The 26,533-nt window shown below is 41.3% G+C and overlaps 2 protein-coding genes and 1 long non-coding RNA gene across 6 annotated transcripts; 2 read left to right on the top strand and 1 right to left on the bottom strand.

Annotated features, from left to right (window-relative positions):
- The first annotated feature begins 1,634 nt into the window (after nucleotides 1-1,634).
- YJU2B (YJU2 splicing factor homolog B) lies at nucleotides 1,635-12,730 on the top strand. The gene is made up of 10 exons (XM_007425851.4): nucleotides 1,635-1,761; nucleotides 3,200-3,236; nucleotides 3,733-3,786; nucleotides 5,766-5,848; nucleotides 6,046-6,101; nucleotides 6,831-6,891; nucleotides 7,465-7,607; nucleotides 7,684-7,856; nucleotides 8,641-8,779; nucleotides 9,471-12,730. The coding sequence occupies exons 2-10, from the start codon at nucleotides 3,234-3,236 to the stop codon at nucleotides 9,872-9,874; spliced, it is 1,116 nt and encodes a 371-aa protein (XP_007425913.1). The 5' UTR covers nucleotides 1,635-1,761; nucleotides 3,200-3,233; the 3' UTR covers nucleotides 9,875-12,730.
- On the bottom strand, nucleotides 5,179-26,533 carry LOC148216245 (uncharacterized). Of its 4 annotated transcripts, none has more exons than XR_015795611.1 (4): nucleotides 26,301-26,533; nucleotides 26,064-26,191; nucleotides 6,779-6,898; nucleotides 5,179-5,316 (listed from the first exon to the last, which is right to left on the bottom strand). It is a non-coding gene; the product is annotated as an uncharacterized LOC148216245 (long non-coding RNA). The 4 variants fall into 4 exon arrangements; XR_015795610.1 differs by lacking the exon at nucleotides 26,064-26,191 and adding an exon at nucleotides 20,280-20,409; XR_015795609.1 differs by lacking the exon at nucleotides 26,064-26,191.
- On the top strand, nucleotides 12,974-17,256 carry CUNH19orf53 (chromosome unknown C19orf53 homolog). The gene is made up of 3 exons (XM_007425852.3): nucleotides 12,974-13,126; nucleotides 14,584-14,639; nucleotides 15,748-17,256. The coding sequence occupies exons 1-3, from the start codon at nucleotides 13,039-13,041 to the stop codon at nucleotides 15,886-15,888; spliced, it is 285 nt and encodes a 94-aa protein (XP_007425914.1). The 5' UTR covers nucleotides 12,974-13,038; the 3' UTR covers nucleotides 15,889-17,256.

Here is a 26,533-nt window from a genome sequence, read left to right as displayed (position 1 = left end):
AAATGGTCTTGAAAGCAGAGAATGGGAATTGGGGTAGAGGTGGGGGTGGATCCAGGTCAGACAAACAGGATGGAGGCATTTGCGTAAGATGAAATGAAGTGCAGCAGACAGACTGGACTATCCTGCTTGAGCCAGCAGAGTGAGAAAAACAGTGTTAGATGCAGAGCAAGAAAACTCAGGTGGAGGTCACTTTCCCAGCAGGCTAGGGCCATTCCTACCCTCCCATCCATGTGCTAAGGCAAGCTTGAAATATGGATCAGCTCTCACTCAAACACCACTCAAAAAAGCAATTTTTTCAAAAAGATTATACTGTATTATTCAAGTGTCTCTTCAACCAGGGAAAATAAGTGGCACAAGTGATTTTTACTGTTTTTGGATTTGAGCTAAAAGTTAAAGCAATAATGGAATGATAAATTTTAAATTGCAGGACCCTCCTGAAACAGCCCCAGCACCACTTTAAATTGTGGGAATAGTAAAACATGAATTCAAATGGAGGGACTGTACCATCTGTTATTTTAATTCTGTTTTCAGAATACAGATGGGAGACTGCATGACTGTGCCTGTGTTTGTTGCATTATGCTAACATGTAATCACATATTATTGAATAAATTACCATTGGCTGATTCACCTTAACTCAAAAAACATGGCTTATAAATGCTGTGTTCATACACTATGGTAATCCAAATCAATCCCCAGTCTTGGCTAGGAGTGATGTACCTGGGCTGCAAAACCTTGGAATACTACAAGATGGCAGCAAAGGGATATGGAAATCTCCTTGCTACCACCTGGTGGTGGTACCGAGGTTTGCATACCAGATAAGGTACGCCTGGTATTAGCATAATGAACCCAGCTTGTGGATTGTGGACATCCATACAAATGAAAATCCCTACATTGCCACACCCACAAAACTTATTTTGACGAGTCCTAAACCCACTTGCTTGATGCAGCCCAGGAACTTAGACGGCCTGAGTCACAATAAAGACCTCCTAAACTCAATGGGAAAGCCAGTTTGGTGCAGTAGTTAAGGCACCAGGCTAGAAACTGGGAGACGGTGAGTTGTAGTTCCGCCTTAGACACGAAGTCAGCTCGGTGACTTTGGATCAGTCACTCTGAGCCCTAGGAAGAAGGCGGCAAAGGCAAACCACTTCCAAAATCTTCCCAAAAAAACTGCAGGGACTAGTCCAGGCAGTCGCCAGGAGACAAAAGTTCAATGAGGACTTATTCCCCAACAAAATGCACGCAGGAGGAGAGCTATAGACAGAGATAGCTGGATAATAAATGTCCCTCGACTAGAGCTTCGGGTTCGTGTGAAAGAGGAATTCACAGAAGAGACCAACGTTCCGAACTGCTCTACGGTGCTACTTCCAAGAGGTGCGCCTTTCCCAACTCCCCCCCCCCCGCCCCGGCGTGTTTGACTACAATTCCCATCGTCCCAGACAGGCTCTTCCAACCCGCTACTGCCTTCGTGTTGCCCAAAGCATTCAAAGGAACCGCCTCCCTCCCTTCCTGGCCCAACACCCTGCCCGCCTTTGTCTGCAGAAGCGACCTACGACGGCGGCTCTTGTGGGGAGGAGCCACGCGGGAGTGGGCGCCGGCGCCGGGGCTGGATCGGGAGTCAGGCTGCTGGTGCAAGGCGCGACTTGATGATACAATCCGAAAGAGGCGGAGCGAAGGAGCGCAAGCGAAGCGAGAGGGAGGTTAGTGAGGCAACCTTGCGTAGCCCACCAAACCGTTCCCTTTTGGGATTATCGCCTCGTCCCGGTAAGGGCATATTCGGCCAATAACCAGACAGATTCCTCTCCACTCCTTACCCCCCCATCGCCTCACTCTTTCGGGACGGACGGAATAAAGATCCTGCCCTGGACAGTAGACGCCTTGTTATTGCTGGGCGTGTAGACCCCGCATTTGGGTGCTACAAATAGGATACGGTGTTGCTCACTCCCCCCCAATGATTCTTGAAGAGGGGGGTGCCTTGCGTGTGTGTGAAGGGGACTGCTTGGTGGGTCTGCATATAGCAGCTTTTCCCAAACCGATGTCTTTCACCCTTTGAATTACACTCCCCATCATTACCAACCAACTGGAGCGAGATGTTGGGAGTTGTATTCTGACACTTCTGGAGTGCCTGAAGTAAGGGGTGATGGATATACCGTTTGGCAGGATTCGCAACCACACAGTGTGCTTCAGCAAGTCAGTTGAAGGTGTAGGGGCCGCATTTGCATCACCAGCTAAACGTGTTTATTTTAACCTTAGTTGGCTTTTTGGTGATTGTGAAATTATTTACAAAACTTTTCCTAATAAAATACTAGTATTATGCTAATGTGTAAATTTATAATGGGTGACCACATTTTGTTAAGGAGTTGGAACAACCTTTCACAACCTGGTGCTTCCAAATTATGTTGGACATCGTCTTCTAATACTGCTCGCACAATCATTGTTAATTGAGGATTATGGGGGTTGATGTCCAACACATCTGGAGGTCATGGATGTGAAATGGCTTTATGGTACACTGTCCTGAAGAACTGTGTGCCAGGAGTATTATATGGGTATTGTAAATAAATGCATGCAATAGAGCTCATATGCTTAATTTTGGTGTAGGATGATAGATAAAACATAAGGCTTCATAAAAGATGTAAGCTTTGAAAGGCTGTTCTGTTCAGAGTCATGGAGAATTGAACTGTTCTTGGAGGTTTGGGTTTTTTTTAACCTATGATAGCTTAATGGATAGTTTAATGGAAAGGGTTATGTTCAGAAACGGTGTACATTTAAATATTAAATATTGGAGGCCAACAACAGGAGAGGGCAGTCAACTCCATTCCCTATTTTCAGCAGTTTAGAGGCATCTTGGTAACCATGGCTGTAAATGAGATGAATTAATTCAGATCCAGGAGGTTTCTTAAGTTTTTGTAATACCTCTATCAGATCAATTGTCAATTTTTTTTTAAAAAAAAGGTTCATTGTTGCATAATTAGGCTGTCTGTTGTTAAGCAATAGAAAAGGAAAGACAGACCTTTCACAATGTTCAGAGTCATACTATTATTTTATGTATTCATTACTTTACATGCTCTATATTGAAATTATGGCATCAAAAGCAGGTGAGTTGAGACTAGCTGGCTGTGTCTTGGATGCTCCAAAAGGTGATTGATGATTGTTTCCATTTCAAGGAAATCCTAGAAATAGCATTCTCTTGTTTTTTTCCTAGACTATCACTCTTCCCTGGCTAAATCACTATCACCATGGTAAGTGGATGCAGGATTTTGTAACAAATCCACAACTGCAATTTCTCTCCCATCATTCTTGAACCTCATAGGGATAAATGCAGCTCCTTTTGCAACTGATGTAGTTACAGCCTACACTTAATAGCAGCATTTATCCAACCCCACTTGGAAATCTTATTTCTTACAATCAGAATCTCTGCAGGAGTTTGACTTTGCTACAAAAGCATTGGTAGCCATGGTGCTCTTGAGGCTGTTCTCTGTGCTGTCAGATATGAGCTAGTCCTTAACTTGCAAGAGTCCCTAGAAGCCTGTGGCCTCTTTCATCAAAGATTATGATGACTATAAATGAAATGTTTCCCATGAAAGGGCTACTTCCCATTTGGTGGTAATTCTGGGACTGAAACTGTGGTGGTACCATTTGTATAAACTAGCCTACCTCTGTTTGGAGAATGTTTGTGCACTTCAAATTGTTCAGTTTGCTATTAAGCAACATGACTCTGTCTTTGGTTTCTTACAGGGGGAAAGAAAAGGAGTCAATAAGTATTACCCACCTGATTTTGATCCAGCCAAGGTAAGAGGTCCATCTGGACTATTGGATTAGCTCAAGATTTCCAGGTTGGGACAGATTAGGATGTTGGGTCACGACAAGGAATTTATACAGGTAGGGCTTACGCAGGATAACTTCCTATTGGATGATATACTTACAAGTTAAAGTACAGAGTCAGTATTTGAATGGTGTTGGAAGACTTCAATAAGTTAAAATAGAATTAAATGTAAGGGTTAAACTTTCTGGATTCTGTTTTCATGTATAGGTTTCTTTGTATAATTGAAATACAGAAGTCATTTCAGGGTTGTTATTTTGAGATAACAAACCTCATCCATGGAGGTGGAAGAGGAATTTCAGGTGTTTTGGCCATGTTGTTTGTGAGATTGTTCAGAGGCCATTGTGTGTCTCTTTGGAAGAGTGAGCACTGTCTCTTACAGGAAGTAGTTCCCTTATTTGCATTTAGACAGTCAACAAGGAGGTGGAAGGAGTAGGAAGAAGGGCTTTCTTCGTGCCAGGGACAGCTGACCTGCTTCTGCTTCAGCTTCTAATTTGTCCCTTAATCAGCCCAAGGGCAAGTAACTAAAGAGGTTTTAATTCCAGGATAATTGAATATTCTATATCTGATTTATTTAATGGTCCCAAGCAAGTCCCCTGTCATATCAGTGCCTTTTTTTCCTAACTTCATACTAATCTGTGAGAATTTGGGACAAATAACTCTTCTCTGCAGAAAGAACATGAACAAAGTTAGATTCTTAGGGATTCTTTCACGGTGGTTGTTGTTAGTTCAATTTATATTCCACTTTTCACAGAATTAAAATCCCTATCCTAAAATTAGGTTTTCTGGTTGACCAACAGTATCTCTGCCTTGTTTTGTTTTAATTTTTAGCCCATTACCAGTTGGTCATGGAATCAACTGTTCATTTAGGGCAGATAGCAAGGAGCAAAGCTGCTTGGTATTAGCATCAAATTAATGACACCCAATTCCATCTCTAGATGATTTCTCTTAGTATTTCATGAAGATATTAAACAGTGTAGAGGACAAAAACGCCTAGCATCAAACAATTCTCTATCTGTATGGTATCTTCTGGACTGGACAGGAAGGCCCAAAAGCATTGCCGAACAGTGCCCCAAAGTCCAGTCTTGCCAATATTCCAGAAGGATCCCACAGTCAATTTTACTGAAAGCAGCTGAGAAGTCCAAGGGAACAAGGACAGCTGCATTCTCCCCATCAGGTTCCTGACATGGGTCATCCACCAAGGTGATCAAAGAAGTCTCAGTGTCATATTCAGGCCACATGTTCAGCTGAAATAGTTCAAGTACTCAGTAGCCTTCAGAAGTATCTGGAATTGCAACACTACCATCTTCTTGTTCACCTTAGCCAGAAAAAAACCGCTTTTTAAAATTTGTTTCATTTAAGTAGCAGAGGCAAAAGGAAAATATACAAATGCGTTCAGATCCATCAGAAACCTCGTGCAAATCTTGATTGGTCTGCAGTCTCTGCTAATACTTGTGCTGAGCCATGTAAACCTTCTGGGGTTATCCCAGCAGCTCCTGCTAAGAAAATCAGGAAGATAGCATTATTTATTTGTTTAAAACATTTGAAGACTTCTTTCCATTTAAAAAATCTCAAAGCAGTAGTAACGCTGTATTTCCAGAGAGTTTCCTGAGATGACCTTAAACTTTGTAGCCAACCCATCAGTGAGCAGGAAGATAAAGTGGAATTATCATATTACACAGATTTCCCAAATTGGCAGCTAGTTCAAATATTTGAGTACTAGCTAGAAGAAAACCTCTGGGAAATTTAGGAACAGTAAATTTTTATAATCCAGGTATGTGGTTGGTTTCCAACTGGAAGTTAAGCAAAATGTTTTTGATTCTTTTTGTTCTCATACCACGGCCAACAACACTGAGGCTTGTTAATTGTTACCAGATTTAGGTGGAAAGAATCATGAAAGTAATATCTGTGTACAAGAAGTTTAACAACCACCTTATCCCTCTTGCAGCATGGCTCCCTTAACAAATACCGCAACAGCCACCCGCTGCGGGAAAGAGCCCGTAAACTCTCCCAGGGCATCCTCATCATCAGGTAAGGTCACCTGAACACATCTGTACTTAGAGTAGGAACTCTTGGGTTGCTGGAGTCAAGAAATGCTGACGATGTGCTAGACATAGCAAGAGGACATTGGAAACGGCTTCTTTTTCATTCTCATCGGGCTTGTTCTCCCTCTAAGTGAAGTTTTGAATGCTTCTGCAACATGCACAGAAATTTCATTTCTTTCCTAGGTTTGAGATGCCCTATAATATCTGGTGTGATGGCTGTCAGAATCACATTGGGATGGGTAAGCATGGATACATCCTTCAAACAGTCTGGCATAATAAGTAGTGATTGGGAGTTACGTTCAGCAGGATTCAAAAAAGGAGCTGGAAAAAAAGGAGCAACCATCACAAGCAAGAAAGAAAGCTACTGCCTGTTTGGCCTCCATTTAGTTACTCTAATGCCTCCCTTTTTACCAGCTGATAAATTTGATTATTATTCAGATGTGCATATCCATTTCCTGATATTAATTCAGAAAGAAATCCAAAAAGAAAGTTTAGATATTAATATGGAGTGAATTGGGTGGCGTACAGGTTTATGTAACAGTCATAATACTGAATGTAACATGTTAGAACAAGAGTAGAATTCAAGGGCTTGGAGTTTTGAACTCAGTTGTGGGTTGGTAGACTTAGCCTTCCTGAAGCTTGTTCTGGCGAAATGTGTTGGATTACAACTCCCTATACCCTCTGGACAACATGGAATGGGGCATGCTTGCTCAGGATTTTGGGGGTTATAGTCTGACCTATCAGTACATTTCCAAATTTAAGGAAGCTGGACTTGTTCCTGGGGTAAGACAGAGGTCTTAAAGCCCTCAGTTATGGTAAAATGTTTTAAAGGTTGGATATGGTCGTTTAAAACACATCCAATGATGAATTGTTAGTAACTGCGGGCTTCTAAGGTGAGTGTGTGATCAGGAAATACCTTGCAGGCATGTACAAAGGTGAGAAGTCCTTTCTTCACTTTGTTGCTTCAGGTGTCCGCTACAATGCGGAGAAGAAGAAGGTCGGTAATTACTATACCACTCCTATCTTCAGGTGGGTGCTTTGAAGACAGAAGAGACAATTGTCATTAATCATTTGGTGGATAGTAACCTAGTGGGCAGCTGGGGAGAATCACTCCAGCAGGTGGAAAGCTACTGCTCAGGCTATATGTGTTCTTGTGCTCACATATCTCACCTACCTTTTCCAAGAAAAGCAGATTCTTATGACCTAGCTAACTTACGCAGCTCTGCATGGCTTGCTTTGTGGTACGTAAATCCACATCTACTAGCCGTGCAATAAGCACAGAGCCCCATCCCAGAGCCAAAGCTTGCTCCATCTCCATCTAGCAACCAAGATGTCACAAGGCACTGCTGAAATGTACATCGAGGCCATTCCTAAAACCAGAGTTTCTTAAATAGTTACGTTCTGGCTGCTGAATTCTGCTTTAAGATTGAGTGGTCAGTAACCCAGGACAAAGACAGATCTCCTTGGGTAATTGGGCTTGCATGGGAAGAGGCAGAGGTTTGGTGTGAAGGTAGGAGGGTGGCTTTCTGGGTTCCTGCCATTCATCGCCTCAGGCCCTGGTGCCTCCTTCCCCTTCTTGCTGCATTGCATTTGGCTTTACAGGTTCCGTATGAAGTGCCACCTTTGCCCCAACCACATTGAGATGCAGACTGACCCTGCCAGTTGTGACTATGTCATTGTCAGTGGTGCCCGGCGCAAGGAAGAACGCTGGGATGCCGAAGCTGGTGAGCAGGTAGTGGCCACAGGTGAGCTTTGGGAACAGAAGCATCCTTGAGCATTCCCTTAGCTGGGCCTGGCTTGATGTGTGTGTCTGATTCTTAGCTCACGAGGAAAAGCAGAAGCTAGAGACAGATGCTATGTATCGGCTGGAACACGGCACGCAGGATCAGAGCAAGCTTCAGCGAGCTCTCCCTACCCTCCAGAATATTCAAGAGGCGCAGAGTGCCTGGAAGGATGATTTCGCGCTCAACAGCCTTCTTCGACAGAAATTCAGGGTAAATGATGGGAAGTTACAGCAGAGGAGCGGGGAAGGATTCCTTTGAATCATCCTAGAATTATGTTTCTAAAGCTCAGTAAATGAGAACAGAGTAGAAGAATTGCAGCTGCATTCCTAGTCATAATACATTTTTCTTTAAAAAAAACTTGATAAACTTTAACATTTTCATTTCCCATTATGAGTATACATCTCATTTAAAAAAAAAGAAATTTCTTTCTGTATATTTATCTGCTTTCCTCTCTTTCTTCCATCTTACCTCTATCCTGTTTCTCCTTTTAACATTCTTTTAAAAACTCCACATTTTTATTTTCTATGGATCTTAGGAGCCTTTTTTTTTTCTTCATTTGTAATAGAAGTATTTTCAATCTCAGGGTAAGGGGAGAGGAGATTAGATTAGATTAGATTAGATTAGATTAGATTAGATTAGATTAGATTAGATTAGATTGTTATATAAGCCACTTATGTAACAGAACCAACTTTTATACAGGAAGTAATAGTTTAGTAACCACAGGTAACCAAGCAAAAGATTGAAAAGGAAAAGCTTAAATTAAAGGTTGTGGGCTTGTTCTTATTTTAGTTTCTCTTAAGCTTCTTCAGGATAGCTGGGCTCTTTGGAGGTAATATTAAAAAAGGTATTGCTTTCCTCCTGTGTTGTATTTTCCAGCCCTGGTTTCTCTTTGGCTTATGCTTTGTTTCCCCCTGCTTAGTTTTTCCCAGTGTCACGGCAGTGGTGGGTGTGCATCATACATTGTGCTTCTTCTTTCCTCTTTCCTCTCTGATAGGAAGAGAAGAAAGTTCTGCAAGAGGAAGAGAAGAAAGACCTCGCTTTGCAGACAAGAGCAAACCTGAGCATCCCGCTTGTGCAGGAAGCTGAAGAAGATCGGCATCTGGCAGCGCTCCTGAAGTACCAGAGCCTTGGCTGTGCGTGAGGGGGCTTTTGCAGGGGGGAAGGATGTGGGGCTCAAGGATGGGACTTCCTCACACAAGAACGCGTCCTTGACAAAGTGTCCCATTTTGTTGGCTGCACTAAAGAAGGAATTCCTTTTAAGAGATGGCTTTGGGTTGCTGCCCCCACCTTTATCCCAAACAGATACGGATCCTCTTTCTCAGCCAAAAGGCCAGTTGCACCCTGGGCCCACAGGGGATTGTACTTCTTGTCTTCTTAATCTCCTTTATTATATAAGGGTAAAATAAATGCTAATTTTAACAAGATGTGTAGAATATTTTGCTGGTGAACTGATTTCACGCCTTTGCTGCTGTGAATGTACATTTTTAGTAATTGCAGAATTTCTGTCTTCTTCCTTCCCCCATGCAATGATTATTTTTAAGATTTCTCCCCATGGAGTCTTAAGTCTTCATCGTTCCACTAAAGTATTTTTGTGCTCACTGGCAAGATGCAGCCTTGGAGATAAAGCATATGTTTGATATGCAGAAGGGCACATACTCAGTTCTGCAGGATTTCAGTTAAGAGAGTTTCAAGTAGAAGGGGATGCGAAAGATCTCTGTTGGAAACTGAAAAGTCACTACTAGTTTAGCACATAATTTGATTTTTACTATGTTGCCTGCAGTCCTGTTTTCTGTCATTGTACCATGCTTGCCTCTTCCTTTTCAGCCTACGAAGACAAACAGAAACAAAAACGCAATGAGATTGTGGATCGCCCATGGTTCTCATCCACACAGCTCTCAAGTCCCAAAACCAGTGACACCCTGAAAAAGCTGGCGTCTGTTGGGAAATCTCCACCTGGCAAGTCCCTTTTACCTCTGAACAGCCTGGGTGTTGTGTGTCGGAAATCCAGGGATACGAAGCGAGCTTCCAGTGAAGGGGAGAGCAACACTTCTGACGCCACAGCACAAGTCAACAGGCAGGACAGTGGAGCAAGTGAAGCGCTCCTTGACTCTTCCACGAGGCCTTCAGGGGGCTCCCAAAAGGCTGAGGGAAGCCCCCCCTCCAGTTTTGCTGCTTCTCTGGTTGCAGATTATTCAGACTCTGCATCTGGTTCGGAAGCTGAACTATGAACCAATTTACGGGTAGGGAGAAACATGGCCGGAAATGGTGTGCAAATCAGTGTCTTTTTTCCCCCCCAAACAAACAAAAGTACTCTTTGCAATTGATACACCAAGCAATTGGGATGCCTGAATAGAAGTGTACATGAGCATGTGTGTGTGCGTGTGAGAGAGCATTATCTGACAAATTACATTTTGCTGTCTTTTCTTAACATTATCTGTACTTGTTCCCCGATTATTTAAACATGTCCCATTGTTTTGTTCCAAATATCATAAAATAAACAGCACTATCTCCTGATCCTTTCTTCTTTGTTGTGCCCAGAATATAGCAGTTATATAATATTAATTATATGTACTATGTGTGCCAGGAAGGAGAAAAGAAAGATAAAATAAAGGATCATCTAGTTCAGTGTTTCTTAAACTATTTGCTCTCAGCATTTTTTTTGTATATGGGCTATATTTATTGATATTTACTGTATTAAAAATTAAAATTGACACATTCATAGAATATTTATTTACTGAATCATGTAAAAATAACAATATTAAACCCATTAGATACTAACATAAATAAAATATTTTTCATTAAAAAAACTATTTTTTAACAAAAAGTAATAATGAGAAGAGTGATGCTGTTTTAAAGTTTTGCAAATAGCTTCAGTATCTGGCAAATAATTCTGAATTTGAAAACCCCTAAGAGGGACTTGGGGGATCCCCAGGGGTCTTTGGAGCACACTTTAAGAAAACTGATCTAGATAATCTCAAAATCCATAAGTATACATCTTATACTTCCTGGTCTGTAATGTGTAAGTTATAGCATGCTCTGTTTTTTTTAATAAGTTTCTGCTATATCCATGAAGTTGTGAGAGACACTAGCTGCTGAGGGTACATGCTAAACCTTGTTGTGTAATCAACCGTCATTCTTAGAGTATATTCTCACAACTTACTAAGTTAAAAAAAAAAATTTTGCATTACAGCTTAATGTAATGATTGGGTTCACATAGCAAGCTTGTTTGGTTTTAGCATAGTCATTATTACGTATTTGTAAAGAAAAGTCATGCCTCCCACAGTTGAGCTCCAGTAGTAACTTAATGGACACATCTGTGTGGTTTTCCTAGTGGGAATATGGAAGTGATTTCCCTTCTGGCAATTTTTTTTTATTTTATTTCTGATGATCTGGGATATGTTGGAAGTCTCCCATTCAACTACTAATCAAGCTGGACCCTGTTTAGCTGCCCAGCCCAGCCAACCAGGTGCTATCTTCAGCTGAGATGTTGTTTGTAAACTATGGTTAAAAACTTCCTGTGCAGTGCAGATAAAACCTCTCTGATCCAGACTGACTGCTATTTGGAAACAAGTCGAAAACCACGCTGAAGGTATAGCAGCTTTCTAAGAATGAAATAGTTACACTATCGAAAATTATTTTTATTTTTATTATAAAATGTATCCTATTTTTCAATAAAAACCAAAGAAACTCTATTAGATTAAGCAAATTAAAAACAAAAAAAACACTTGTAGACCTCTGAAGGCCACCCCCCAAAGGTTTTAAAGAAATTGTAAATTTATTTTTTATTTATTTATTAAACTTGTCCCCGCCCATCTCCCCCCAATGGGGGACTCTGGGTGGCTCACAACATATTAAAACAATAAATAAATATACAATTAAAATTTATAACAGGACACATTTACAAAAATAAAAGGAAAAAAAAAATCCAGGAGGCCGATGGTAGCATTAAATAAATAAGCATAAAATAAAATAGCATAAATAAGCACTTACAGCTAATCTAAAAACATTTGCAATTCAGCCAGAGATTCAACAGTTTAGATCTGAAAGATGGTAGGAGGAGAGCCATGTTAGTCTATAAGTTGAATCTGATGAAGTGAACTGCAACTCATGAAAGTTTATGTCTTTTAATAAAATATGTTAAGTCAGAAAAGGGGCTGCCAGGCTCCTGATCTGAAGGAGCAATTCTGATGGCCCTGTTAAGACTTCGCAAGAGCCACATACTGTATATAACCAGCACTGCAATTCTGACTAGGTTGGTCTGATGGTCAGTCAACATATTTCCTATGTTTGATAACTGGATCTTGGCAGACACTCTGTGACAGCAGGAAGGAAAACTCTGTCAAAAAGCTCAGTCACTAGATTGTTATAGGCATAGGAGTCATTCATCAGGATTGGATCTTGAGGTCGGCAAAGGAGCCTCATCCACTGGGAACAGACACTTAAAGCTTTGGGAGACACCAATAGCATCTTTTTAAATGGAACTGCTGGTGCTTGTTCTGGTTCCCAATTAGCCTGAATTCTCATAAAGTCAGGGAAAAAAGTGTTTGGCCTTTTCATTATACTCGGAACATTGGGAATGCCACACCTACACTCTCAGTGGCATTCTGCCTTTATTATAAGCCACTCAATCATTTTGCAGAAGGGGTATAAATCGAATTGATTTTGCCTGCTTGATTTGAGGGGATGCGTGTTTGTTTCCTTGATCAGCAAACAGTCCTGCACTGTGGAGAAAAGATGAGAGAACTGAAGCACCAACGTAGCACTGTTGCTGGAAGGAGATTAGGATAGCTAGGACAGATATGGAGTTCATCATGTCAGACCAGAAAACAAGCTCTTCCATAAATAGCAATGCTAATTCGAGTTGACCCTTTATTATTTCAACCTTGCCAAAGGGCTTACATCCAGTGGTGCTGTGACAAGGCTTTCCAGCTAGAAAACAAGGCGGCTTCCCAGCAATTGAACTCAATTCATGTAAAAAACAAGCCAACTTGCCATTTCTCCGGGAGAAGTGACAGGGCCAAGGAAACTAAAGTAACTACTGTAGTCACGTGGCTACCAGCCACGGGGTAGATCTCCTGCAACACTTCTGGGAATAGAGGCAAATCACGTCTCCCGCAATCATACAGTCTCCTCCTATCCTGCTTGCGGGTTCTATGAGCAAGGGGTTTTTGCGGCCCACCAGCGGTTGTTTTTGACGCCGCCGGCATCGACACCCTGCCAAGTCGCCGATCAAAAAGCGTCGCTTTAGCTCCCAACTTCGTGGCTGCGCCTAGGCGGCTGAGCCCTTTGGCGCCGCCGCTTTCTATCCCAGCAGCACCTGAGCAGTTCCGCTTCTGTTTCTCCGCTGCGTTCTCGGGGGCGGACGGGTCGCGTGGACGGCTGGCGGGGATCGATGGCTCAGGGCAAGCAGAAATTCAAGGCGCGCCAGACGGCCGCTGCGGGGAAGAAGGCGGCGGCTGCCCGGGGACCTCGCAAGGGAGGTACAAGCTGGGTAAAGGCGTCGGGGGCTGGAGTAGTAGCGCTAGCTTTGCTTCGCCAAGTAAAAAGGAAGCAGGCTGCGAGCCACCCATCTTTGCGTTCGTAGGAAGAGAGGGCTTTTTATAGATTCGGGTTAAACAGGAAAGTTCTACCTAGGACAGTGTTTCTCAACCTTAGCAACTTCCAGATGCGTGGACTTCAACTCCCAGAATTCCCCAGCCAGCCTTGCTGGCTGGGGAATTCTGGGAGTTGAAGTCCACGCATCTGGAAGTTGCCAAGGTTGAGGAACACTGACTTAGGATAAGGGTGGCATGGAGCTTCAGTGTTTCACTTGTACGTATTTCAATTTTATTGCAGCATCCTGTAGCCGTGGCTGTAGTGATATAAACCTCTGAGTTAGCAAGATTAGCACCACAACCCTAGTCGAATGACACTTTAGGTCATTGGGGTCGTCTCAGTATTGATGGAGTGCCTGGCAACTCATTTTGGCTATAAGCTATGTGCTGATCTTCGGAAAGACTTTTTACTTCCTTGAGGCTTCAGTCTCTCAAGGGCTCCTTGGGAGTGAAGCTTATGCACAGAAGCTGCGGTTGGCAAAACAGAGGGGCTGATTGAAGTGGTTCGACCCTGCCTCATGGAGGAATCAAGGCAGATAGACCCAGCTTTGAGATATATGTTAGTGCAGCGTTTCTCAAACTTGGCAACTTTAAGATGTGTGGACTTCAACTCCCAGAATCCCCCAGCCAGCGATGCTGACGCTCTCATGTTTCATATTCCTACAGAGGTAGGACTGGGTTCAGATCGCGGCAGCTGTGAAGCTTCCTGGATGGCCTTCAGGCTGCTTGCTGTCTCTGAGCCTCATCTATCTTAGAGGTTGCTCTAAAAAGGGATGTGGGGCAGCGTCACACACAGTGCTTGAAGCTGTTTAAGGGTAACACAATTAAAAGCAAAGTATTACCTGTGCGGAGAGTAGCTTGCTTACTTAGCACTAGCAGTTATTTAATATCTGAGTAGGGATTTGAAACCAACTTTGTTTAGTGCAACTTTGCATGATCCTTAGGGCTATCGTGGAAGACTTTTGAATGCAACCTTTGCAAACACTCTTTTCCAATTATGCATTTGGTTTAAAAAAATACTTTGAACAGCATCAGTGGTTGGGTAGCACACAGTGTACTCAAGAGCTTTTTCAGAGTGACAATGAGAACATGTGTTGGACAGATTCTACCCTAGACACCAGCCACTCCCCCAGTCTGGTGCCTTCCAGATGTGGTTGGATTCCTTCACAGACTATCATGCAGGCTGCAAAATGTGGGAAATAGCCTACCTTATCTGGAGGGCAGCATGTTGGGGAAATTTAATAAATATAATAATAAAAATAAGTCTAATGTAGGTTTTTCATGAAGGATTAATGCAAAAACAAAGCATATTTTGACTATTTGGTATTGGGTTCTTCTCACAGGTCGTGTAATTGCTCCCAAGAAAACTCGTGTGATCCAGCAGCAAAAACTGAAAAAGGTGTGCTGTCTCTCATTTTCCATGTTTAAACATGCACCAGTGGCTCTTTTCCCCCCAATAATTGCCTTCAGTGGCACAGGGTTTGTTTTTACTACAAATCTATGTATATGGCGTAATTCATAGTTGTATCCTTTTCTGATCATGGCTAGTTTAGCCAGTTATCTATGGGCTGGTAACTACTGCACAAGTGTAGCCCATGGAAGATGGTTCAAAAATTGTGGTGCATACAAAATCTGGCTGCAGAGTTTTTAAGCAGATAGCTGACTGTGAAGATGTTTTGTCTGTACTGATAGAACTTCATTAACATGGCCTGTTTGTTTCTCAGTACAATTGGAAGTGCTGGCATAGACTTTTAAGGCCCTATGCAGGTACTGAAAAGGAATACCTACTCCCATAGTAACTTGCATAGATGTTAAGAACATACGCTGATGCTCCTGTGGGCTCTCCTGGTAGGTGTAGACTAGGCTGTCAATATATTGGTGCTTGAGGCCAAATGGCACCTTCTGGCTGGCCCCTATTCAAAATGCTTACTTCCCAATCCCAGCAAATACAAATTTGTTGCTGCTGTTTAATACCCAAGGTCAGCTGTACGAAGCAGCTCTCTCACACTGCATAATGGTGGAATTGGATTTGAGGATGGGTGAAGGGATTTTCCACTCTAGTACATCATCTACAAAACTTTCTTCCCATGGAATATAACCTGGGGCTTTCTCCTCTTAAATTTTTGATGCTAGGAAAACCTTTTCAAAAAATAAATCCCTGGATATGTAGGTCTTTTTGAATTCAGATTGCTGTTTTCCTCTTTGTTTAATGTTACTTTATGCTGATTGGATGTGTGTTCAAGTGTCTTGCTAGGATTTGCGTACAAAGGTACTTTTCAACTCCGTAAGAAACAGGATCTTTTTGTTATTTGGTTATTATGTTATCCTTCATACAAAACCAAAAAACACAAAAAGATCCTGTTTCGTACGGAGCTGAAAAATACCTTTGTACACAAATCCTAGCAAGACACTTGAACACTTTTAGGATTAAGCAGTTACTGCTTAATTGTCATGAGTTGCACAACTGTCATTCTATAAACTCAGCCTCTCTCTTTCTCTCTCTGCAGACTCTGGAGGTTACCATCCGTAAGAAGATTGAGCATGAGGTGGTAATGAAGGCCAATGCTAAGTTACCCAAGAAACTTAGTGTGCTGAAGGCCCCCAAAGCAGAAACAAAGAAAGATCCAGGCCACTCCAGCAAGTCTTAGCAATGTTTTATGCACTGAAATTGGTGATTGTGGCCAATTTCACTTTGATTTGACTGTTCCACAGTATCTGCCATTTTGTTGGGTAGTCATCTAGGGTGCTACGTGTTTCAGCTAGTGGAGACAAGTTTTCTTCTACATGAAAAACCACCTGGCTTGCTCCTTGCCCGATACTGTGTGTGTGGGCTAGTACAATAGGTATTAGGTCATTTTCAAACCTGCCTTACTCTAGTTTAAGTCTCAACAATTTTTCTGCTTTGTCTTTGGATTTATGATTTCCATGAAAGCTACTTTGTTTTCAGTCTAGTATGACCTGGGCCAGATTTGCAACTGTGGCTTAACTGTGTTAGACCAGAAAGGAAGATCTCGTGTGAGTATCCACTGGGGGAGCATAATAACTCCCGGGTTCTTGCCTGATGTTGATGAACCTGTTGATGTTCACATCTGTTTTAGTATAGGGATAGGCAACATGCTACTCTCCAGAGGTTTATGATTGGCCCTTGCTAGTGTGGCAAATAGGTATTAAGAGGAACAAAGTTCACACCAAAGAAAGGCCACTGGATTACCTTCCCCTACTAGAAATAAAACTCAGGTCTATCCATATGATCTAAATTCTGCAAAACTGAGGTTTAGTCAGATTGTTGTATACATATTTAGAATTGACAAACAGGCTATTGTGGAACCACATAATTCTGTGTTTACATCAAACATGGATCTGCATCTCTATGTTCAGTTTTGAATCAAGAGGCAGAAATGGCACTCTTAGCTTACAGTTCTCAACTGTTTGAACGTTATCCCTTCTGGAAAGTAGCTTGACTTATCTGTATGCTGTGAGCTCTCTTGCCCTTTGTCTTCACCCGCTGCCCTCTGATCAGTATAACACGCTAGTGATTCTTTTCTGCTTGCTGATTCTCATCCTTTTTTTCCTTATCTCATCCCTCATCTGTTTATTGCAGTTGAACCCTCCTGCCCCTGCAAATCACACAAGTAGTTTTAATAAGAGAGAGTGAGGCTAAAATGATGATGCATATGCCATGGCACCATCATGCAGTTGCCCACATTTTGTACTTGTGCCATGCTGTGATGCAAATTACTAAGTTGTGCCTTTGACATGATCCTGGCATCACACACTTGTCATCATTTGTCCCTACCTGCAAATATCCATATTAGTTCAGGAGTGCAAGCTGTTGATCTTTCTATATATGTTACCCAACTTTAAAGTAGTCTGGGGAATAATCTTGAACTATGGTGTATTTTCTAATCAGCAATCCAAAACCTATTTTTAAAAGAAGCTTAATTGCTGCAAATGTTTGCTTATAACTAAACTGTGTCTTTGTGCTACATTTAAAAAAATAAATAATCCAGGAAGTACATTCTTAATTAGTGCATTTATTTGAACGATTCTATCAATTATTCTGTTCTTTGACTACATGCTTACCAAATTAAAAGATTACTTAAAGAATGTATAAATCTCCTAAAGTGATGTATATATATTCTGCTTGTACACTTTCTGGATATTGGCCATTACAGGCAATAGGTTGCTGGATCAAAAAAAAAGGATTTTTTGTTTTTTGTTTCCTGAGCAAATAGGACATGAGCAAAACAGATTTTTTTTTCAGATTTTTTATCCCACCTTTATTCTTTTTTATAAATAACTCGAGGTGGTGAATATACCTAATACTCCTCCCTCCTCCTATTTCCCCACAACAACAACCCTGTGAGGTGAATTGGGCCGAGAGAGAGTGACTGGCCCAAAGTCACCCAGCTGGCTTTCATGCCTAAAGTGGGACTAGAACTCACTGCTTTCTAGCCTGGTACCTTAATCACTATACCAAATTGGCTATGTTTAAATACTTTAAAGCCTACTGGAGAACAATGTTTCAATGTGTAGGACTGTTTTTGCACTGTGCTTGAAGGCAGAATTATTCCAAGAACAATTCCCCCAGTTTAGAATGGAGGAAAAGAGTAGGAGAATTTATCAATGTGCCTCTTAGTCCTTTGGAACTGCCACCTGATATCTTAGCAGCATCCATTGGAGTTCTAGTTTGGCCTTTGTCTCATGAAGATTTTCTTTGTTTTTTTTTTTTTTTTTAATATACTTGGGCTTGGGTATAAGTATGTCCCTCCCTTCTCATAAATAACATAGAGAAAAAAAACAAAAGGTTGAAGGAGTGGGGGATGTTCATTGAGCACAGGATGTTGGAAGGAGGGAGGGGAGGGTACAGAAAACCTGGAAGCGGTATGGGGACATGGAATGGCATGATTATATCTCTTCACACAAACACTTAGCACTCCAATTTTATTTGCCAAATCCCATTTGCATACTATAAACAATACTGCAATACTGCAAGGATTGCTAAAAAAACTCCAGCAGAAATAGAATTTTGTGGATGATGGTTATAATGTCTGGTTTTTATATTCCTTTGCATTTAAGGCTTGTGTAATTATAATAAAAAGTGGAGGGGGGCTGTGAAATGAGAGAGGAAATAAAAAGTGAAAACCCAATTTTAGTCTGGAGATAATCAAGATTTTGTCAATGAGGTAATGGTCAATATTTGTGCATTGTAGGGAAAGGAGGAGTTTATATGTGATGGTGAATGTAACACACTCAGTCTTCTCAAGGCATACAGCCTTCGTACTGACCTGACCCTCTGCTGTTGTCTGGTGACCAGTGGAACATGGGATAAGAAAATACACACATCAAAAAAGAGTGCATGTGCAAAAAAAGGAATGGAACTATTTTTCCCTGTTTTTGTTTAAGATGCTAAGACAAGAGGGTGTCAGAACCTTTCATCCAGGTGGAACTTCCAAAATTGCCCCACCAATTCCTGGGAAGTCTGATCAATCCCATCAAGAAGAAGGAAACTCTCAGAAGCAGAAATATGTGAGAGGCTCAGCAGAAGCCAGTTTCAAAGAGGGCTGGAGTAGGAAAGTGTGTATAAATTAGCCTTCCCCATCCTGCTGGCTGGGGAATTCTGCGAGTTGAAGTCCACACATCTTAAAGTTGCCAAGTTTGAAAAAAAACTGCTCTAAATCTTTTGGGTCATGCTGGCTGGGAATTTTGGAAGTTGAAGTCCAACATATCTGAAAAGCACTAGTTGGGGGAAAGCTATCTCAATCAACCTTTCCCAACATAGTGCTCAAGATGTGTCTCTACCACCCTTAAATAGAAAAGAAGTTGCAGTTCAACACATCAACAAGCCATTGGTTGAAGAGACTAGTGAGTGAAGTGGCAAATACACCCAAGGTGAAATGGTTGCTTCAAGATTTGCTTCTGGGAGTGAAGATATATATTGAGTTCCTTCTGAACCTTCAATACAAGTTTTTACATAGAGCATGCTGTGTGTGCAACCCCAAAACTGGTAGGAGAATTGCTTTGGTAAGGAATCTTTTGGGATACATATCTTTAATATCCCATGACTTCAGCGGTAATAGTGAAAGTGGACCTGCTGATGCACCTTTGAAGAAAAAAAATGCTCTTTTCACTTCTCTCTCCTACACTGGAAAATAAATGCCTGAAATACAAGCAAGTTCTTGCTGTAGTATGTTGGAATGAATGTTAGCCTATCCTGTGCAGACAGTTCTCAACTAGAATTCTAAAGAATTGTGAAATAAATAGCTGAAGACCAGCCAATTAAATTCAAAGCACATCCAGAGAAGCGTTTCCTAGCAGGTCACTTTATTTATCTGTCCCAAGATTTTCTACTCCGCTTAGTAGCAACTGTCCAGGTTTTGGGGAAGTAGAGGTCTTTTTGAATGCCTAATCAAAATCTAGGATTAAATCTGGATCTTTCTGCAGGCAAAAGTATAGCTCTTCACTTTTACTTCCATAGGATATGTAGGGATAGAAATTACCCTTTTGCTAAGGAGTCACCTGATTGTACACCTGATTGGACAAGATACAGGTAGGGCAGAGGCTCAGGCAGGGATGCGACATAGAGCCTCCTGAAGAAATGGTTAATTCAAATGTGTTTCTGTGTTGGGAATGAGTCAATGCTCCCACTTGATGCAGAGATGGGCAGAACTAACCATTCTAAGCAGGCCCTAGAAAGAGACCAGACTTCAGCAGAACATCATGCAAAGATACATTGGGCATCTTCCTCTGCAAAAGGTTAATTTGAGTTTACAAAATAATTTACCCTAGACTAGCAACACAATTTGGAAGTTATTGCCCTGGTCTCTGAGGGCTGAAAACTGCTAAGCTTTCCTCAGTAATGACCAGAAGAGGTCAGTGTTGGAGACAGAATACTGGGGTTTGGCAGAACATCATTCTGAAAGTTTGTAGGCATTTTTAATGAAATTAAAAGGAATTAAGAAATCGTGTTATGCATATTTGTCAGATGGGTTAACAGATTTATTTACTGAAGCATGGGAGAATCTGACAGAGGACTCACCTTTCCCTAGGTCCTGCTGAAATAAAATCATTGGCAAGTTGGAAGAGGCTGTGAAGGCTATCAGGTTCAATTCTAGATGCAGTTGGTACCAGCTTTCCTGTACCATAAATCAGTTCTTCTGTTCCTGCACCTTGGAAGAATCAAGACTCAGTCTTAACCTTCTTCTGCTTGACATCCCTTCAGTGCTCTTATGTCCCCCTCAGTCTCCTTTTCATGCTAACTTTCTGTTTTTTTCAATCTACCTTCAAAGGTCTTTGTTTCTACTGTAGTCCCCTAATCAACCTTAATGTGTTTCTCTGAATCTGTACCAGGCAGGAGGGAATGAATTCAGTTTCATTTCTTTAATGGAAAATCTCATTAAAACCAATGAGTAGATAGAACCCAGTCCCAGTTCCAGGGATAGTATAGTTTTTTCTTCATTGTTGGGGATGGTGATGGGATGGCCCTTCTCTTTTCTAAGTGGTCTTCCATGAAAATAAGTCTTCTCTGCCAATAGAGCAGCACTTTTTCAGTCTATTTGGAGCAGGCTGTAGTGTTGAAATCTTGCAAAGCAATCCTATACATGTCCAATTAGAAGTATGTTCTACTGAGTTAACTGGGATGAGTCTTGGGGAAATGTACATAGCCTTACCATTCCTATTTTGACTACATCAGAGAATCCCTCCAGAGGTATCAGTTGTTTGAACCAAAGAAGATTGTTGGCAGTTTCCTCTCTTAGGCTGCTATCATGTTTTCCTTCCATTTGTGGAAGCTAGAAAGAAGCCTCTTTTCCATGCAGGCCTGGTCTATCACCTATTCATAGGTTAATAAGATGTGTGGGCCTTCCCAGTTGGAGAGAGAACAATGGCACAGCAGTAAGGTAGAATGGAAAATCCTTGGCTGACAAAGAGCTTCAAAAGGATTTATTTGAATGGGGAAAGAGGCAATAACATGGCAAATCATATGCAGGGTGAGAAGTGCTTGTTTGGTAAGGCAATTGCTCTGTAGCAGGAGAAAAAAACTAAAACATTCTTTGCAATGTGCATGGCGTCTATGGAAGAAGTACGGGCAGAGTAACGTAGGTGAAAAAAGTTCTCTAAAGATGACATGCATCTACAACTTCAGCATAGACACCTTCCTTATGCCTTCTGGTTCTTATCACAGAACCAGAACAATTTCAACAAATACAATTCAACTTCTTACTCATAGCTATTAAAGTTTGCTCTTATACATTCATGCCCCGGCTATTTAATATTATTCTTAATTAGCACAATTTATGTTATTTTGTTTATGATTATTATATATGATATGCGGTTTAGGAATTGGATTAGGACCAGGGAGACCCAGGTTCAAATCTACTCTCAGCCACAGAAGGTCATAGGGTGAAAGGCAGGATATAAATGTAATAAAGAAGTAATAGAATATAAGAGATGGAAAGGATCTTGAAAATCACCTAGTTCAACTCAAGTGCAGGAATCCACTGCTTCAGCAGCCCTAACAGATGACCTTTCAGTTCCTGTTAAACAGTTCCAGTGAAAAACAGACACCACCTCCTGAAGCAGTCTGTTCCATTGTTAAACAACTCTAATAGTCAGAAAATCCTTCCTGATGTCCATCCAAAATCTCTCCCCTTATAATTTAACCAATTTCTGGAACAATGCTGGACAATCCTGCCTTATCATCTACCTGACAGACCTTCAGAAGCTTCAAGACAAGTTATCATGTCTTCCTGCAGTTTTCTATTCTCCAGACTAAACATATCCAAAACTTCCAAACATTTCTAATTTTCTTTTCTTCCTAATCCCTCATAATCTTGGTTGTGCTCCTCTGGCTCCACTTTAGTTTGTCAATGTCCTCTCTAAAATGCAATAGTCTAGACATGGTCTGACCAAGGCCACGTGTAGAGGAACAATGATCTTGATCAATACTTTACCTCTGTAGATGCAACCTAGGATTTTTTTGGAGAGGAGCAGGTATTGCTGCCCAGTATGGGTTGTTGCCTTTGAGGGTTCCTATGCAAATAATGGACTTTGTATTTGCCCCTGTTGAAATTCATCTTGCTGGCTTCTGTCTATTCTTCCAGCTATTCAAAATTGAATCTTGATAGTGTCCTCTCAGGTGCTTGCTATCCCCTATCCCCTTTATCTTTGCGTCATCTGGAAATCTGATAATCACATTTTCTAACCACTCATCCAAGTCATGGAATCATAGACATGGATGGGGCTACAATAACTATCTCACACCTGCGTGTTATCAGGAGGCATACCTGTAAGTTTCAAGCCTGGTTCGCTTATGATTGTCAAAAGGCCAGGAAAGTTCTGAACCAATTTTTCAGACTGTATAAAAGAAATCATCCTTATTCCACCTCAAAGTTATTAAGACTGAAGCATTTGCTCCATTTAAAAAGAAGGAAGCCTCAAGAGAATCATGGCAGCAACTGATAGTAACTGTTCACTTAAAGCATCCTGCTATTTTCTGGAGGCTGGTAGCTCCACCTCTTCTAGATAATGTCTCGTGCCCCTTGTCTCATATATCAGTTGTTATTTAGGAAGAAACTTTTGCTACCTTGTATACCCAGACAGAGGCCCCCTTTCTAGATTTTGAGTTAAACGTTACCTCTTTAACTGCATGGCCCCAGTTTCATGTTCCAGAAGCAAAGTTCTACTTAAAAAATCCAAAGGCTCCAGGTTTGAATAATATGACTTAAGAAATTATAAACAGTAATTTGAAATGGTGGACACCTGCACTGCCTTCCTTATTCATGGCCATAGATCAGTGTTTCTCAACCTTGGCAATTTTAAGATGTGTGGACTTCAACTCCTAGAATTCCCCAGCCAGCCATGCTGGCTGGGGAATTCTAGGAGTTGAAGTCCACACATCTTAAAGTTGCTAAGGTTGAGAAACAGTGCCATAGATAATTCTGCCAAGATTCCAAAGAATTGAGGCTTGGCCATTATGAATCTAATCTGTAAGCAAGGCAAAAAAGATGATTCTACCAATTTCCTGTTGAGCTAAACAAGTAATATGTATACTAAACATCTGCAGGTTGAATTCCTAGATTAACTTGAATCTGACTCCATCCTGAGAGATGAACTGTCAGGGTTCAGGGCAGACAGATCTATACTACACACAATAGTATCTTCACACATCTGAAAGAAAAGTATTCCATCCAACATGGTTCACCCCTATTCATGGCTTTGACTTTAAGTTTGCATTTGATTCAATCTCCAGGATTAAACTGTAGCACAAGTTTAAAGATTCAAACATTAATGAATTAATATTTAAAATGCATGAGGATACAAGAGTGAAGGTCAGATGTAACGCTCAAGGACTTCTAAACTGGCCCAACAGCATGTTGTTATTTTATCCTGCCTTTTATGTATATATTATCTATCTATCTATCTATCTATCTATCTATCTATCTATCTATCTATCTATCTATCTATCTATCTCAAGGCAGCAAACAAACCTAATGCTCCTGCCTTCTATGTTCCCCACAAAAGCAACCCTCTGAGGTGGATTAATATTTTCTATTATAATATATAATATTTTCTATTATACACTGACAATGTGAGTTTTCTCCCTGTGTGCCTTTCTATCAGCCTTAAAAGAGCCTTGTATGCTCTTGTGCTTCACTGTAATAATAATGGGGACCTAGTCATAAATAATTTGTCTCATTTTCCAAACTTCCCAAGTCACAGCACTTGCAAAAGGGAGGGCATACCATCAAATAAGTAAAATATTTAAATACAGGGATGGTTTTCCAAGCCTCTGGAATCCAAAATGCCCATCGGGATTATGTATCCCAAGGCCACAGAGATCAGCCTCAGCTATACAGGCCTTCTGTTTTAATTGAAGTTCATTCCAGTTGCTGTTATTTGCAGCTAAGACTTTTCCCCAGTCATTGTATGGGGTTCAGAGAGAACCATATAGCAAGATGGCAACATCAGAGAAAGTTCAGTTCAAATTCTTGAGAAATATTTTCCAGGTCCCTCGCTGTTGCCCCAGATACGGTGCTTTGTCAAGAAGTAGAAATCGCTTCTTGACAAAGTCAAATCTGGCCTTTGCATTATCTTTAATAAATTTTAAATTTGGGTTGAAATTATCACATAGTCCAGCTGGATTGGCCACTTTAACTATGGTAGACAATGTTGACTCCACCTGGAAAAAAGCATTTCTAGGAAATTACATTTCTATGGCTTTGCCTGGGATGCTTTTCTGCCCCTGGGGTTAGAGCAAGCCAACTTGCAATGGAAAATAAGTCCACTGTGTAAAACCCTTCAGATATCTCAAGACTGCTAGGATATGTTTTGTTACCTATTTTTTCTGTAAATTAAATAAGTTCAGACCCTTTAACTGTTCCTCATACATCTTGGTTTCCAGACACCTCATTGCCTTGGTAGCTGTCCTCTGAACTTGCTCCAGTTTGTCCCTATCCTTTTTGAACTGTGGTCCCCAGAACTGAATGCAGCACTCCAAATGGAGTCTGACTAGGGCAGAGTAGAAGGGAAAAGTTACTTCCCATGATCTGGATCCTGTATGCTTGTTAATGCACCCCAAGATAGTTATTTGCCTTTTTAGCACCTGCATCAAGCTGCTGACTCATGTTTAGTATGTGATTGACAAGGACACCCAGATACGTTTCACTTGTGCTACTGCTTAAGCCACGTCTCTCCTGCCCTATACATTTTTGCTATCTAGATGCAGAACTTCCTGTTAAATTCCATCCTGCCCATTTCATTCCACTGCTCAAGCCTGTCTAGATCTTTCTGAATCTTCTCTCTTTCACCTAATATATTAGCCACCCCGCCCAGCACTGTATCTTCTGCAGACTCTACAATGGTCTCCTTGCCTCCCTCATCTAAGTCATTGATTAAAAATGTTGAACAGCACAGGGCCCACAACAGAGCCCCATGACCATCCACCCAATACTTCCCTCCAAGCTGAAATGGAGCCATTTTAATGAGCATTCTTTGGATATGGTTATTCAGCCAACTGTGAGTCCATCTAACATAGTATAACCTAGCCCATATTTCACATTTTATGAAGGAAGAAATCTTGGGGCACTTTGTCAAAAGCTTTGCTGAGGTCCAAGTACACTATGACTATAGCATTCCCCCGATTGATTTACTAGCCTAGCAACTCTATCAAAGAGGGAGCGGGAGGTTAGTCTGGCATGATTCATTTGGAACAACCCATACTGGCTCCTATTAACTGTAGCATGCCTATCCAAGTGCTCACAAACATGATGTTTGGTCATCTGTTCAAAGACCTTGCCTAGTATATAGATATCAACCTGACAGGTTGTAGTTTCCCAGGTCCTCCTCCTTCTGCTTTTTGAATAGGGGGATGAATTTGTTCTTCTCTGATGTTCTGCGTCCTCACCAGTCCTCCAGCAATTCTCAGAAATAATTCAGAGTGGTTCTGTGACTACCTTTACTTATTCCTTTATTGGATGTAATCCATCCAGATCTAGAGACCTGAATTCATTTAAATTAGTCCTTACTGTCTCCTTGTCAGTCCTAAGCTGCAGTTTCCTCCTTCCTCCAGTGGCATATCTATGACCAGCTAGGGATCCATTTCCCTTCTGACAAAAGACACACACAAAATGAGTTAAGGAGTTCTGCCCTCTCACCATCACCCATCACCACTTTCTTCCCGAATGGGCCTATGATATCTTTGGCTTTCTTTTTATTTCTGGCTTACCCAGATGACTGTTGTTTGTTATTTTTAGTATCACTTGTGATCCTCAACTCATTCTGAGTTGTAGATTTTCTTATAATTTTTACAGTTTCTGGAAACTACCTTGTATTCTTCTTTGATGATGTTCCCCTCCTTCCATTTCCTATAAATGTCCCATTTTCTCTTCAGCATTTTAGAGAGCTGTTCATGTATCATCACTGGCATCTTTAGGTTTCTTCCATTTTTCCTTCCTGTGGGAATTATTTGCAACTGCACCTTCAGTATCTCATTTCATAGAATTTCCCATCCTTCCTAGCCACTTTTCTCCTTAAGGATTTGAAGCCATCAGCTCTGACCTACCTTCTCTTGGAGTTCACCAAAACCTGCTCTTCTGAAGTCCAGTATGCAAGTCTGATTCACCTCAGTTCCTCCTCCTTTGGCTATCACAAATTCAAGGATAATATTATTAATTTTCCCCAAGATGTCAGCCACCTTCAGTTCTTCATCAATTCGTCCCTATTGGTGAAGATAGCAGACCTTCTTGTTCCTTCTTCCACCTTCTCATAAATGAAGTTGCCAGCAAAAGAGGACAA

Source organism: Python bivittatus, unplaced genomic scaffold, assembly GCF_059951505.1.
Source record: "Python bivittatus isolate LINGU-HERP-01145 unplaced genomic scaffold, Pbiv_v1 ctg000220_np1212, whole genome shotgun sequence".
In the NCBI taxonomy this organism is placed as follows: Eukaryota; Metazoa; Chordata; class Lepidosauria; order Squamata; family Pythonidae; genus Python; species Python bivittatus.
The sequence above is the reverse complement of the archived record's forward strand: the minus strand, read 5'-3'. Positions and strand labels throughout refer to the sequence as shown.

Excerpts from the sequence above, each read along its gene's own strand:
- YJU2B (XM_007425851.4), top strand. Across the intron at positions 6,892-7,464 it reads TATACCACTCCTATCTTCAG|GTTCCGTATGAAGTGCCACC; the intron begins GTGGGTGCTTTG and ends TTGGCTTTACAG. Across the intron at positions 8,780-9,470 it reads GAAGTACCAGAGCCTTGGCT|CCTACGAAGACAAACAGAAA; the intron begins GTGCGTGAGGGG and ends CTTCCTTTTCAG.
- CUNH19orf53 (XM_007425852.3), top strand. The coding sequence starts at position 13,039 with ATGGCTCAGGGCAAGCAGAAATTCAAGGCGCGCCAGACGGCCGCTGCG. Across the intron at positions 13,127-14,583 it reads CCGGGGACCTCGCAAGGGAG|GTCGTGTAATTGCTCCCAAG; the intron begins GTACAAGCTGGG and ends TTCTTCTCACAG. Across the intron at positions 14,640-15,747 it reads AGCAGCAAAAACTGAAAAAG|ACTCTGGAGGTTACCATCCG; the intron begins GTGTGCTGTCTC and ends CTCTCTCTGCAG.